This window comes from Mixophyes fleayi, chromosome 8 (genome assembly GCF_038048845.1).
Source record: "Mixophyes fleayi isolate aMixFle1 chromosome 8, aMixFle1.hap1, whole genome shotgun sequence".
Lineage (NCBI taxonomy): Eukaryota > Metazoa > Chordata > Amphibia > Anura > Limnodynastidae > Mixophyes > Mixophyes fleayi.
The window spans coordinates 8301712-8315873 of record NC_134409.1 but is presented as its reverse complement, the minus strand read 5'-3'; the positions used below and the strand labels follow the sequence as shown (position 1 = coordinate 8315873).

General features: G+C 41.4%; 1 protein-coding gene across 2 annotated transcripts in view; it reads right to left on the bottom strand.

Annotated features, from left to right (window-relative positions):
* PATJ (PATJ crumbs cell polarity complex component) overlaps positions 1-14162 on the bottom strand; it is a 159203-nt gene that overhangs the window by 14157 nt on the left and 130884 nt on the right. For both annotated transcript variants that reach the window (XM_075181788.1, XM_075181789.1), the window contains 8 exons: positions 13057-13149; positions 10368-10433; positions 9102-9219; positions 8603-8739; positions 7981-8064; positions 6055-6248; positions 4717-4864; positions 2512-2598 (listed from right to left, as the gene is read on the bottom strand). In XM_075181788.1, coding sequence (XP_075037889.1) covers positions 2512-2598; positions 4717-4864; positions 6055-6248; positions 7981-8064; positions 8603-8739; positions 9102-9219; positions 10368-10433; positions 13057-13149 — 927 coding nt within the window. The remainder of the gene's footprint in view (positions 1-2511; positions 2599-4716; positions 4865-6054; positions 6249-7980; positions 8065-8602; positions 8740-9101; positions 9220-10367; positions 10434-13056; positions 13150-14162) is intronic.

Sequence of the window (14162 nt, the reverse complement as noted above, 5' to 3'; positions counted from 1 at the left end):
ACTGTAAGCTCCAATGGGGCAGGGACTGATGTGAGTGAGTTCTCTGTATAGCGCTGGGAAACAGTGGCGCTATATAAATAAATAGATGATGATGGCCATAAGTAACTCGCTGCCTGTATGACACAAGGCTGCCTCAGTGAGTGAGGGTACTCCTACAATGTCTGTACCTCCCGGGGGGGCTATCCTAGCTCCTGCTGAGGTGGGCTTTTATCATACAGTTAGGAGAAGGGACAACCTTAACTGATTGCGGCAGACATAGGGAGGTACGCCAGACAGGAGGTACGCCAGACAGGAGGTACGCTAGACAGGAGGTACGCCAGACAGGAGGTACGCCAGACAGGAGGTACGCCAGTACAGCAAAGTACATTTAATCCATTTATTTGTTTACTAAATCCATAGCTTGGAGTAACATTAACCTTGTACACAGGGGGTGTGGATATAAATGGAGCTAGATTAGTACGGGGCAGCCCAGTTTGGAGAGAGTTACAACTTGCGAGATGATGGATCCAGTACGTTATGGATAGATGTGATTGCGGATTGAGAGACCAGGACAAACTAATAGAACACTTAATAAATGAATCTGTGGGGAGCGGGTGATAAGAGCATTTGTGATGGAACCGCAGAAGTCTGGGACTGATTCGTTGGTGGAGGCACCGAGTGTAAGACATAAATAGTTACATTTACAATTAAGCCCATGAGAATGTGACACCAACTGATCAATGTTTATGAATGTTTTTGGTATTTCAGCCAGCAGGGGGCACTGTTCCATTGGTGACTATTGGGGTTTTTATTTTGTCCAAAGTATAATAGACAAAGGTGCATTAAAGTATTTAGAAATTAGCCGTCACTGTCTAATTTACACTTAATGGGTCAAAGTTAATTGGATGCTATGAGCAAGGTCCACATCTGCACTATGTTCGTTAATAACTCCCTGTAGCTTACATCAGATTTCTGATAATAAATTAAAATACACAGATAAGATTCTCTGGGCAGGATGAGCGATGTACTGTTCTACTGACACTTCATAAGAGGGGGTGGACCCAGCGTTTACAGCATATAATCCATTCTGCAGAAATATTGGGGCAGAATCTCGGTGGTCTCTGGCTACATCTCATGTGCTGAGTCCGCAGACTCGGCTGCAGAGCCTGTAACGTTTACCCACATAAGAACGAGGCCACTGACTGGTATGTAATTACCACTGAAGCGTAGAAACCTGAAATAATGACTTCTGTTTCCATAGCGCTCGCTCTAGTGCCAGATAATTGTCTCAGCACACAGGACGGCCGTATAAAGGACCGCGCACAGCATTCATTCAGCGGGAAGCAGTTATATCGACCCAGCATATTATGAATTGAGGGATTTGCGCAGGACAAAGTCATTGATTGCAATTAAGCCGCTGCAGTATTAGCTCTTTATAAAGTACATTGGTTTTATTATCAGAGCTCGTTAATAGGAATCACTGATTTGTGGCATTTCTGCTACAGGACAAGGTCACCTACAGCTGGAGCGCCTGCAACCGACATATAAGTTATATAATAACACTGTGCCCATACTCTGCAGAGCATCTCAGGCAACGGTCCGTCTGGGGCGAGATTGACCAATGTACGCAAACAACTGATTGGCTGCTACAGGCAATAACACATTAATCTATTTGTCCACTGTCACATTATAAGGATTTATCGAGGAAGAAGTTATACAATTAAATAACTTCATAAAAGACAAAGAATAATATCAATGTGAGAATTGCCCGGTGTAGTGCTGGAACAGGCAGCTAGGGGTCGCTCACAGGAAAAGCCAAACAGGGTTTCAATGTCGCAAAATTGCCTAAACTATCAGGATATAATAGTACAGAGCAGAGTGTGCTGAAGTGATCACTGATCTCACATCATGTTTCCCAAAAAACAACAACTGTTGGAAAAATTCTGCATTTGGGATAACTCAAGACAAGAACACGGTAGTAAGCTCCAAAGGGGCAGGACTGATGCGAGTTCTCTGTACAGCGCTGTGGAATTAGTGGCGCTATATAAATAACTGATGATGATGATATTGAGCGACTCTCAGATGCTGTGAACGCGTCACCTGCACAAAATTCTGGCAGCCATTTTTTTAAAAATAATATCAGTGTCTCAATAGTACGGGCATCAGGATAATGAGAGGCTCATGAGACATCTCCCATTAATATAACGAGTCTTATTTATGCAAACGGCTGTCAGGGGCAACCACAGACATATTGGGGTGCAATAAAGATTAAGTGCAAAGATTCAGCCACATTTAAGATTTTCCTTTCAAATGATTTGCAAAAGTGTCCTTTAATTTAATTTTATATGTTTTTAGAATTCTCTCTGGTCCTTTGATTGGTCAGTACTTTGCGGGGCAGAGTTCCTGTCCTCTGTCACCGGTATATTGTCTAACAGTCCACAATGTGCTAAAGCTGAATCACTGCAGCAACTGGAACACAATATAAAACATTTCTCTACGTCAATCATAAGTAGAAAACATTGGACATCGCACCTGGCTGCCGTCATAAGAGTTCCTGGAGGACGACCAAGACCCCACTCGCAGTCTCCCGATCTCCAGATGAACGAGTCCTTGTGCGCACTGGAGATAAAACAGAAGTCGCTTTAAAAATCACAGCCACGGGGAATCCCACGGTAAATCGCACACCGCCATCCCGACATTGCGGCCGGGGACAGTCATTGGCTGACACGACAGATAAATACATTTACACAAGCTTCAGGAAACCACAGAGAGAGAGAGGGGGATTGAAATTGGATTTACAACCAACAACAAATGGACGCGTCACGGTGAAACGCGTGAGGTTTGACAAGTTCTATAAATTACACAGGACTCGCACAGCGGGGAATCTTTCCGAGCAGGATTCTCTACATCACCAGCGCAAGGGACAACAATCTGTGATGTGTATACAGAATACAGAGCCTTGTTCCCCACAGCAACCTAGATGATGGGAGCCCTGGATGGATGTGTGAAGTTATAGATTTAGCACCACAAGAGAAAGGATTAGTTATAGGCTACTAATTACTGGGTTTGTTCAGGACATGATAGAACCCCCATCATTTACACATAGTGGAAGGGCTGAACCAACAGAAAACAACTCACTTGTCTATTCGCTAAGACACACAGAGAGTCAGTAATGTGTTTTCTTCCTAGCGAGCGGACGAGCTGCATTCTCATACGGTTCAGCCCACAGGACGGCCTCAACTGCGCTCTTCATGATTCCATGACCAGGTCATATGTCCGTGTACACACCTTTTACACACAGTATACTTTGCAACTTTTATTTATAATGCTGGATTTGATCAAACAAAATAGAAAGTAGAAAATGTTCCTGATCAGGTTATGGGCTGCGGAAAGGTGCAGCCAGAGAGATCATTATTAATGTGGAGTCTGGGTCCACAAAGAGAAATGAATGACACATAGGGTCTGGTTCAGAGGGGAACACAAGCTTAACGTGGCATCCACAAGCATAACGTGGCATCCACAAGCGTAACGTGGCATCCACAAGCGTAACGTGGCATCCACAAGCGTAACGTGGCACTGAGGAAAACTGCAGACAAGTGTATATGAATGTCCGCCGGATACAGAGTTGAACGAGCAGCAGATACGTCTGAACAACAGACGCACCTCAGACACTTACATCCAACCTGTGACCTTGTACAAAACCTTTTATTTTATATGTTCCGAACACACTTATTATTAAGCATCATTTAAAATTGAATAACCTAATACAGCAGGAACTACTTCCCCACATGCGTACAAAAAATAATAAATCATGTATTTCATTTTGCTACTTGGCAAATCCTAATCTATGGCCGAGCGACTACTAAAGTCTCAATAAGCGTCTCCGAATCATTTGCAAACCTTTAATTACAAGCGGTTCGCTAGTTCGGGTGTTCGTCATCATCTATTTACACCTGACCCAGAACACCCAAAAAAATAAAACCACTTTTTTCAGCCGTATCTGCGCCTGAGTCCAAAGTGCTGAAAAGTTTCTGACCTGAATAGTCGCAGTTACGTACGGTCACTTTCTGAACAGTGTGAATAAACACAAAGATACGCTACGGGCCAACGTCTCACTCGGAATCAGGCCCATAATGTTTGAATCACCGGACGCCATTGTGATATGAAGTTTGCAGAGTCCATAAAACACAACCTTGGTTTCCTTTTAGGTGATAACACAGTAACCAGTTCTACCCTCTTAATCCACCTCTGATAACTTACAGTAGGTGCAGGAGTCTGACCTGCTGGAAAATAATGTGATTAAAAAAAATAGGACCATGCTGAGAAAGCAAGGACACATGGAAACTAATAGGGGTACAATCCTGTCCTTACGTACGGGCGGCTTTATTCGGTATGAATTGAGCGGATGATACAATGTGATTGGACCATGATACCAGCAGCATTGAAACTGCACCAGGAGTCCAGATAATCTATCGTATTTACAGTCTACAGAACGTTACTGTCCACCGAGCTGGGAACCTCCCTATGTGCTCCACAGTTTCAGCGCGGATAAATCACTCCCTACGCACAGCGCAGTACAGTAACAAGTGAAAGAGCCGTTACGCAGGGACAGGAGACAACATCTGGGTGGGGAACTTCGAGAGACTGAACAAAGCCCGGATTCTGGACGTTACTAAACACTCTAGAAGCTCGTCCGTGTACATAAAGTCTATCTCCAAGTTACTCTCCAGTTCTTACCTTTAATATGGTGGCCACAAATTCCTGGGAGGCGTTCCTCACGTCCTCACCATTGACTGATAGGATCTGATCCCCCTGCATTAATGTCCGGTCATAGTCGGCGGCTCCCCCCTTCACAATGTCCGATATGAAGACTCCGCTGCCGGTCCTGGAAGACAGAGCAATAAACGTATATATTATTATGGTGAGCGACTCACGGATCCATCAATTCCTCATTCCCAGGAGACGCACTACAGTAGCTGGGACAAAGACGGTCACAATCTAGGGAAATGATTGATCAGTCTCGAGAAATAACCTGTGATATATAAAGTAACTTCTTGTGAAAGTCAAGTGATTATATCAAATACAAACTGGTTAAGAGGAAACAAAAACAAATAGTAATATATATGTTATAAACATGGAATCACAACTAACTTGCTGCAAATGTTGTTAGGACTACGCTGTGAAATTATATTTCCAGTAAGTGTCAGACATAGATCATCATCATGTACAATACATCTGCCACAACAATACACTTATATCTGTGAGTTCTAGCTGGATGTCTTCATCTCATTACCATGTGAACACAACCCTCTGCTACAATTAACTTGTGTTTAGATTAACAAATAATCCTAAAATTGTAGAACAGATATTTTTACATGCAAGTTTATCCTTTATTAAAACATCATGTTTGTGGCTTCCGATTGGTCCTCCAGCACCCAGGCCCCTCCCTCTGCAGACTCAAACAAAAGACACACTATAGAGCAGATTTGCCCCCCCGGGGGCTTCAATCCGGAGGGTCGATGGCTTTATTTCACGTTACTCAGCAATGGAAGTTTAAGTCATGTGAATAGAGTTAATAATTATCTTGGATATGATACATTTCAGTTCTACATTGGCTACAAAGGGGGATATTCAATTGTTGGCGTTACAGCCAAAAGTAACGCGCCCCGCGGCTCAGGGAGCTGCGAGCTGAAATCCGGCTAGTATTACCGTAATAATGGTAATAGTTTTTCCGCGGCGGAAACCGCCAACAATTGAATATGCACCAAAGAGTACTGTATCATATCCAAAAGACAATAAATAATATAATAATAAACAGCTTTACCTAAATCAGTGCTAGGCAACCTGATACACTTCGGTTCGGCCCTCTAACCTTCAAGATTACCCTTAACCTCAGTGATAATATAAAACAATACATTTAATTAAAGAAAGAGAGACACCTGTCTGTAACAACATATCAGCAAGTCCATAAAAACTGAAACTACGTTCATTTGATTTATTGCTGTCCGACCCCTGTAACTTTCTACCTGAGAGATGTTCCTCAATGGTCGATGTCACAGTCATGCCGAACCTTACCTCTTACCCACAATGCTCAGCCCCAGGCCCCGCCCGCTCTTCTTCTGCAGCTCCACCTGGAAGACGTCCAGATTCTCCTCGTCCCTGTACTGCGCCTCATCCCTGTACACCACCAGCCGCACCTTCTGCGGAGTCTGGCGCAGGGCAGTTATGGCGTCCTCGTGGGAGGCCGTCCTCAGATCGTAACCGTTCACCTGTAACGGCAGCAGGGGGGGGGGGGGGGGTGACAGGTCCCGCCAGTCAGGAGAAGCTTCAGAGATTTATTTTTATTGGACATCACACAATATTTTGTGCATATAACATTTTCCACAAGAATTCTCAAGGTTCTCTGTTTTATTGTTGGCGCTGCCGTTGCGTTTCACGGCCGGCTGTAATAACACGAGACACCGGTGCTCTTGTACAAACACAGTGAGCCCAAAATAAATGAAAGACAGATGACGATCATTTGAAATGTTATTTTAACAATGACAGTGCCTTATATTTAAAATTATAGCACAACAAAAAAAAAAATAATTGTGAACATTTTCAACGTTTTTGGGCTTCATTCCCCAAAAGTAGATTTTGATACTGATAGTTTTGGGCATATAAAGAGCTCACTAACTATGAGAGCAGGGCCCGTAGCAGCTATCGTCCTACATGAAATGTATATTCTTCAAAAGGACACATTTTAATTTGTCTGTAAAAGTCACATTTTCTTCCAGTTTCTCTGTAATGTAAATTTGAAGTTTTTATGTATAACAGAGGACGGACGTTCTCTGGGGGACCCGTATACTGTCAGCAGCGGTGCTCTGGATTATTAATAGTCCAGAAAGTCACTTTAATTTATACATATAAAATTAATGTTTTCCCAGAGTAGATTTTCTTATCGCTTTAAAAGGAACGGTCTGCTAGACCTGGAAGTGTATAGGAAGCTGAACGCTCAGTAACTGAATTTCCTAGCTGGGTTTTTCTATAGAAGGCTACATTAAGGGTATATATATATATATATATATATATATATATATATATATATATATATATATATATATATATATATATATATATATATATATATATATATATATATATATATATATATATATATAATAAAAATCTAAATATATATATATATATATATATAAAAATCTAAATATATATATATATATATATATATATATATATAAAATAAAAATCTAAATATATATATATATATATATATATTTAGATTTTTATTTTATATATATATATATATATATATATATATATATATATATATATATATATATATTTAGATTTTTATTATATATATATATATATATATATATATATATATATATATATATATATATATTTAGATTTTTATTTTATATATATATATATATATATATATATTTAGATTTTTATTTTATATATATATATATATATATATATATATATATATATATATATATATATATATATATATATATATATATATATAATAAAAAAAATATATAGATATAGATATATATTTGCCTGAAATAGCCTGTTAGAAACTGAGAGACACACTATTACTGCCATGTAACAGACTGTGAACATCTGACCATTACCTGTGTCTGGTTATAGATGTTTCTATGGTAGGTTAGCCATCTACAACCTGGCAGACGGCGGTGATAGTGCAATAGTTTTTAAGAAGTTATTTCAGGCAGAAGTACTATTACAAGGATCAGGGATTTGTACAAAACGTTGTATTACCAAACAATGAATTTAATTATACAAACTGATTTTGAGAGGAGATACACTTTAAAGAAATGGAAATCAAAAGGAAGGGAATTATTGGCTATACAGGTGGGGTGGGAACTGAAACCACTTTATATGCAGCATGGTCAGCAACACGACAAATGTTTGCAGTCTGTAATGCAGATTATCCGTCTGGTAATAAGAATATGATGTATATAGCGGACATACCTCTAGAATCTGATCACCAGCCCACAGTCTCCCATCCCTGGCTGCAGCTCCTTCTTCATAAACTTCATGTATCACCACAGCCTCCTGCAAAACACAGGAAGAGAAGGGAATTATAAGAACTGAATCCTGCTTATGGAAGGGAATCATTGAATGCACGGTTGTCTTGAAGTTGAGTGACCTACAAATGTAAGAGTTATATACTGGATTCATTAGGTAGAAAACAAATCAACAGGGTCGCACTGAACAGCAGACTCTCTCAGAACAGGGTCGCACTGAACAGCAGACTCTCTCAGAACAGGGTCGCACTGAACAGTAAAATTATCAATGCATTTTTAATTACAGTCTAATGTAATCATTAATTATAGAGCAGTTTTTGTGTTACACTAATAGACTATTATAAATTACATAACACATTCGCCTGTGGAGGGAGTGTGGGATCATTAAGCTGTTTTTAGAATCATCATAGGGGGATTTATGAGCTTAATGGCTCTCTGTTAAAATCAGCATGAATTTCCTTCAAAGTAATGACTTTGTGTAGATGCTACAGGCACATTGTCTGCATATTATGATACAGTGAATTAATGTGCATTATTTGAACAATGTTATTAAGCAACCAACGTACGAGCGGAGTATCTCTCCCACCCACGATGCTCAGCCCCAGGCCGGAACGCCCTTTGGAAATCTCGATGGTCATTTCCTGTCCTGGGATAATTGGACAGGTCGCGGGATCAAAGTGCGATAGCGGAGACGGGATGTTTCCTAAAGACAAAGGAAAGTGAAATAAGTGAGGCTCAACGTACAGCGACAATACACAACACATTAGTAACGTCTACGACAAATATCGGTTGTATCTCTCCAATGTCAGGAGCGATGAAGGTGTCTTAATATCCCCGATGCCAGAATATCTTCTATGAAGGTAATAAGGTTGTACCATTGTTTTTCCTCATATCCCATAATCCCCTTACCGATCATGTGACAATCCTGTCACCATACGGGTTAGTGGTGTGGTGCCCAATGGAAGGGAGCGGGGGTATGAGGTCACCAAACTATTTATAAACCTCTACAACAAAACCACAGTCACATGTTTAATAACCCATCCCACATCATTCCCGGCATCTTACTCTGGCTGGTCAGTTCCGGCTCCGGCATAATGTACGAGGGAGCCGGTGCCAGAGATATCTCCTGGGCACTGTATGGGATCTTGGTACTGCTCTTGGACTGTTTCAGCTGGTTGACAAGCTACAGAGAGAGAGAGAGAGAGAGAGAGAGAGAGAATAATGATAATACATAAGAATCGTTACTCAACTTGAAAGACCAAACTAAATATAGTAAGTGTAGACTCTAGGGGGAAATTTACTGAAAATGCTATAAAGGAAAAATATAGGCGTTGCCCATAGCAACCAATCAGATTCTAGTAATCACTTATCCTGTACATTCTAGAACAGGATAGCTGGACTCTGATTGGTTGCTATAGACAACACCTCCACTTTTCCTTTTTGCGTGGTATAATCTACCCCCAGGAATACTGTAAATGTAACGTGCAACAGCCAATAGGAACACAGCGGCCTGAATTTGACAAACTGTTTTCATTCCTAAAATCGCTTCATGGGTTTAAACCCCCCCCCCCCCCCCCATAGTATTTAAACCGCCATAAATCATATATTGCATCAGACAAACTCTTCCTCCAGCAGAATTTTTAACTTTTCTAAATATTAAATACTGACAATTGTATAAGAATTTACTGACAGTTACTGACCCACATTTTAAATATTGAAATTTTTTTGGGGAAACAACTAGTGAGACTCCTGCTGAGTGTTCATGACACAGGTACATCAGCGTTTTACTTTTTTGTCTGTTTGCAAGAGACATATAATGATCAGTAACGCTATTAATAACCATCTGTAAATTGACGGATGTTTGGCCACCATTCCTATAAACTATCTGTATCACTAAGGTGTGTGTGATTATTTAGAATTGTTGAGGCACTAGAAAACATTATAATAATATTATCAGTACCTCAAAAAAAAAAAAAAAAAAAAACACACAACAAAAACTATTTATATTACTACATAAAATCCATGGATCCTCCATGTATGTACACTGGATACAACCATTTTCTGGGCGGAGTCAATATTTACGGTTTCTCAGTGTAATATATGGCTGTACCCTCTGCACAGATTAACGAGAGGATGAATTCTCATATTTCCAGCCAAGAATACAGTTATATAAAGTATACACTTCATATTCTTCAATAAATATATTTAAAAGGTTTATTTGTGTATATTGGCACAACCTACGAAACGGCTGCCTGCGCATCGGTGACGGGATCGCTGTGATACTAAGTTAGCGACATCTAAAGAGGCAGTAAGTCCGCTACAGACTGTTACCTGATCCAGCACATTCTGTTCCTCTGTTGGCTCCGTCGTCTGGTTGCTGAATCTCACTTTATTTTCCTGCAGCAGACATGACATTACACAGACTGAGTACATATGTAAGGAGTGTGTTGTAAAAGGAAAATATAACAAAACATACTAGGATTAGTGTTACTGTAATTTGTAAGGTGCTGCAGCGCTCCGCAGAGCAGGCCAGTGGAGAAAATATAGTATCCATAAAATAGAGAAATAAAAAGGTAGAGTGAATAAATGCAGCTGTAAAATACGTGGGGGGGGGGGGGGGGCAGTGTTGTGAGAGCACTCAACATAGATGGTTTTTATGTATGGCTTAATTACATGACATGACAGAACAAGGGGGCAGTGACATGATGTGAGGAGGGGAATGGAGGCAGCAGGAAGTCAAAGACTGAGTTATATAGTGGAAGGAGCAGGGTCCACAGCAGCACAGAGTATATCAGGAGATGAGTGATGTGTTAGTGAGGACAGGACTGCATGTGACAGGGGCAGTGACATGGTGTATGGAGAGGAATGGAGGCAGCAGGAAGTCAAAGACTGAGAGTTATATAGTGGAAGGTGCAGGGTCCCACAGCAGCACAGAGCGGTGACAGGAGGTTCCTGTCACACTGACGAAGGAAGACATCAATGTCAAACACACCTCTTTGGTGTGTGTGTGAATGGAGGAAAAAAAAAAACCATAAGAAAATGTTGGAGGAACTCAAATGTCTGAATAATTTAAATATTAGTGTTGCGTTCACTTGGGACTGAGTACAGGATTGCAGAGTTGCGCAAAACCAGTCACAAGAGTTAACAGGTCATGTTTTAAGAATATCAGTCTGTAGAAACAGGTGGGACTAAGAAAAATAGATTAGCTCACCTGTGCATGATTGAAGAAATCCTGAAAACATGAACTGTTGAGCACCTCTGCGGGAAACTGAGCTTTTGCCAGCGGTCTGCTAGCTTTTCTGTAACAAGGATGCTAACTACAGGCTGCAGACTGGCAGACACGGACATAACAGCAAATAACTGCCATGCTTTGTTTTGCAATTTATGCTTTTTGGGCTGTATCAGATCCACTTAAGACAATGACCTAAAGATATGTGATATCCGCTGTCTGCCATTGGAAGGGGGGGGGGGCGGGTTGTTGGGCATCGACCAATCATGCTCTGTCTTTCCAGTGGAGGTCTGTTAAAAAGTAGAGCTTAAACCTAGTTTGGGGATCTTTAAAACCCCCATGCACTCTGCTCAGTAGTTATTACCTGTAAGCTCAGCACTGCTCAAAAATGGAGCTGAGCCAAGCTCCAATATATTGGCGCAGGTAGTTTCCCACTGCATTAAATGTGTAACTGAGCGAGCGGATAACGGGCACATCATGAGAAATATAAAAGGTGTATGAAAGAAACTGCGATTACTAAAGGGATCATGTCTACATCAATCCCAGAACACAAGGATATTGTGGATCAGTTGTCTATCCAGGGTGTTAAATGCTGAACAGAGAGATCGTTCAAGCAGTAACACTAAACATAAGAAGATCTTTACAACAAGGATTTACCCACCAGGCGAAGCCTCGTAGATCAGTACGTGCTGCAATAAATCAACAAAATCACTTCTGACTGCTGCAGATTGTTGTATGAAGAGCCATCAAGTGACACTTACATCTCCCGGAGGGCTGACGGCAATCAGCGGTTTCTGACGGAGCGAGCGGTTCGCCCCTCGCAAACAGAGAAATACCGAAAACTGCAGTTCTCCAGGGATCATCAGTGACATTAATGGATGTGGTAGTTGCCTTCTCATAAACTCATTACATTATTTTTTTTTACATTTAAAAAACAAAAATTAGTTTTAACCATGTTATCTGATTAGCGTGCACAATACACTGGTAACTACATCACAGAATACTTTTTATTAAATATTCTGTGTTCAAATGAGAATATGAATATTATATATTTGATTGAAGACCGACATATGTAAATAATATGCACAAATTTACATATTGGTCACATTTTCAAAATCTTTAAAAAGCAGAAAAAGGGACAAAACCGTGAATATTCTGACTTCTTCCATCTGAGGACACCCAGATGGTGCAAATCTATTTCTTACAGGTAGTTTGTGCTGCATTGAATGTCATAAATCACCGAGTTCTGGCATTAATAAACATGGAAACAGGCAAATCTAGCAGGTTGTTGTTTTTTTTGTCTGCGCAAACAATAAATATATCCGGATGATGCGGATTCCCTATGGTCACAATACACCATTACTTCAGCCTCTGCATTGGCTGCGTGTTCAATAGAGGACTCGTATTAATATTGGACAATTGAGCGTCAAAGATCCAAATATTCAGGGACAAGGAATTATCCAGACGCTCTTAGGCAGAGAGAGATTATAAAGCAGGTTCGGTACATATGTGTTCAAAGTAAACGGTACACTGTAATACACTTCACTTTACACTAGGGGGCGCTATATTAGTTTATTCATTGTTATTATTAATTTACTTATTAATAAAGTGGATGAGGGCCAGGAGATTACTATAGTATTTATATATTTATCAGTCTGATATTGTAGATGACTCAGATGGAACAAAAAATAAACAGATAACACAAAACGAAAGTTTTCACTCTGCATGTCAAGCAATTAATTTCTGCTTCTGCTGGGATCTCAGACACAGAAATAAAGGAATAAATCTTACAGCTGTTTTTGCCTCAGAGTCCGTAAAGCTTCTCATAAGTTCTCCCAAATCCGCGTCCTCCGACCTGCTGGAGACGGCGAGGGCGGGCGTTTCCTAGAATAGAGATTGCGTTAAATGAACTTGAAATTAATTACTGGCAAAGCTGAAACATCCGGAGAGCCGGACACCTTCTGTAAAACCAGACAGCAAATTCTATGTTATATCTATTACTGTGTACTAGTTACCTAAACATAGCGGATGAAACCAGTTTGTCAGATGAAGCGTTACACTATAAATCCACCAGGAAACAGCGACCGCTGTGCCTCATGCCTCAGAGAAGTTACTAGACCCTTGTGAATTAATATTCTATTAAATGGGTTCAGCCCACAAAGTGATGGCATCCACTGCGTGTAGGTGATGGGTACCCCAAGCCAGTGAGCCAACCTAAAAAGAGATGGAGGGCTACATGTGTGGCCCTACAATATTCAAAGGGGCCACACAAAGGAAGGAGAAAGTGTCCTGTGCTCCTCCGTGTATGTCATGTGACCACCCTGCACAGTGCGCTCCCTCCTCCGGGTATGTCATGTGACCTCCCTACACTGTGCGCTCCCTCCTCCTCCAGGTATACCATGTGACCTTACTGCATAGTGCGCTCCCTCCTCCGGGTATGTCATGTGACCTCCCTACACTGTGCGCTACCTCCTCCTCCAGGTATACCATGTGACCTCCCTGCACAGTGCCCTCCCTCCTCCTCCTGGTATACCATGTGACCTCCCTGCACAGTGCCCTCCCTCCTCCGGGTATGTAATGTGACCTCCCTGCACAGTGCCCTCCCTCCTCCTCCTGGTATACCATGTGACCGCCCTCCTCCTCCTCCGGGTATGTAATGTGACCTCCCTGCACAGTGCCCTCCCTCCTCCTCCTGGTATACCATGTGACCGCCCTGCACTGTGCCCTCCCTCCTCCGGGTAGGTCATGTGACCTCCCTGCACTGTGCCCTTCCTCCTCCGGGTATACCATGTGACCGCCCTGCACTGTGCCCTCCCTCCTCCGGGTAGGTCATGTGACCTCCCTGCACTGTGCCCTTCCTCCTCCGGGTATACCATGTGACCGCCCTTCACAGTGCG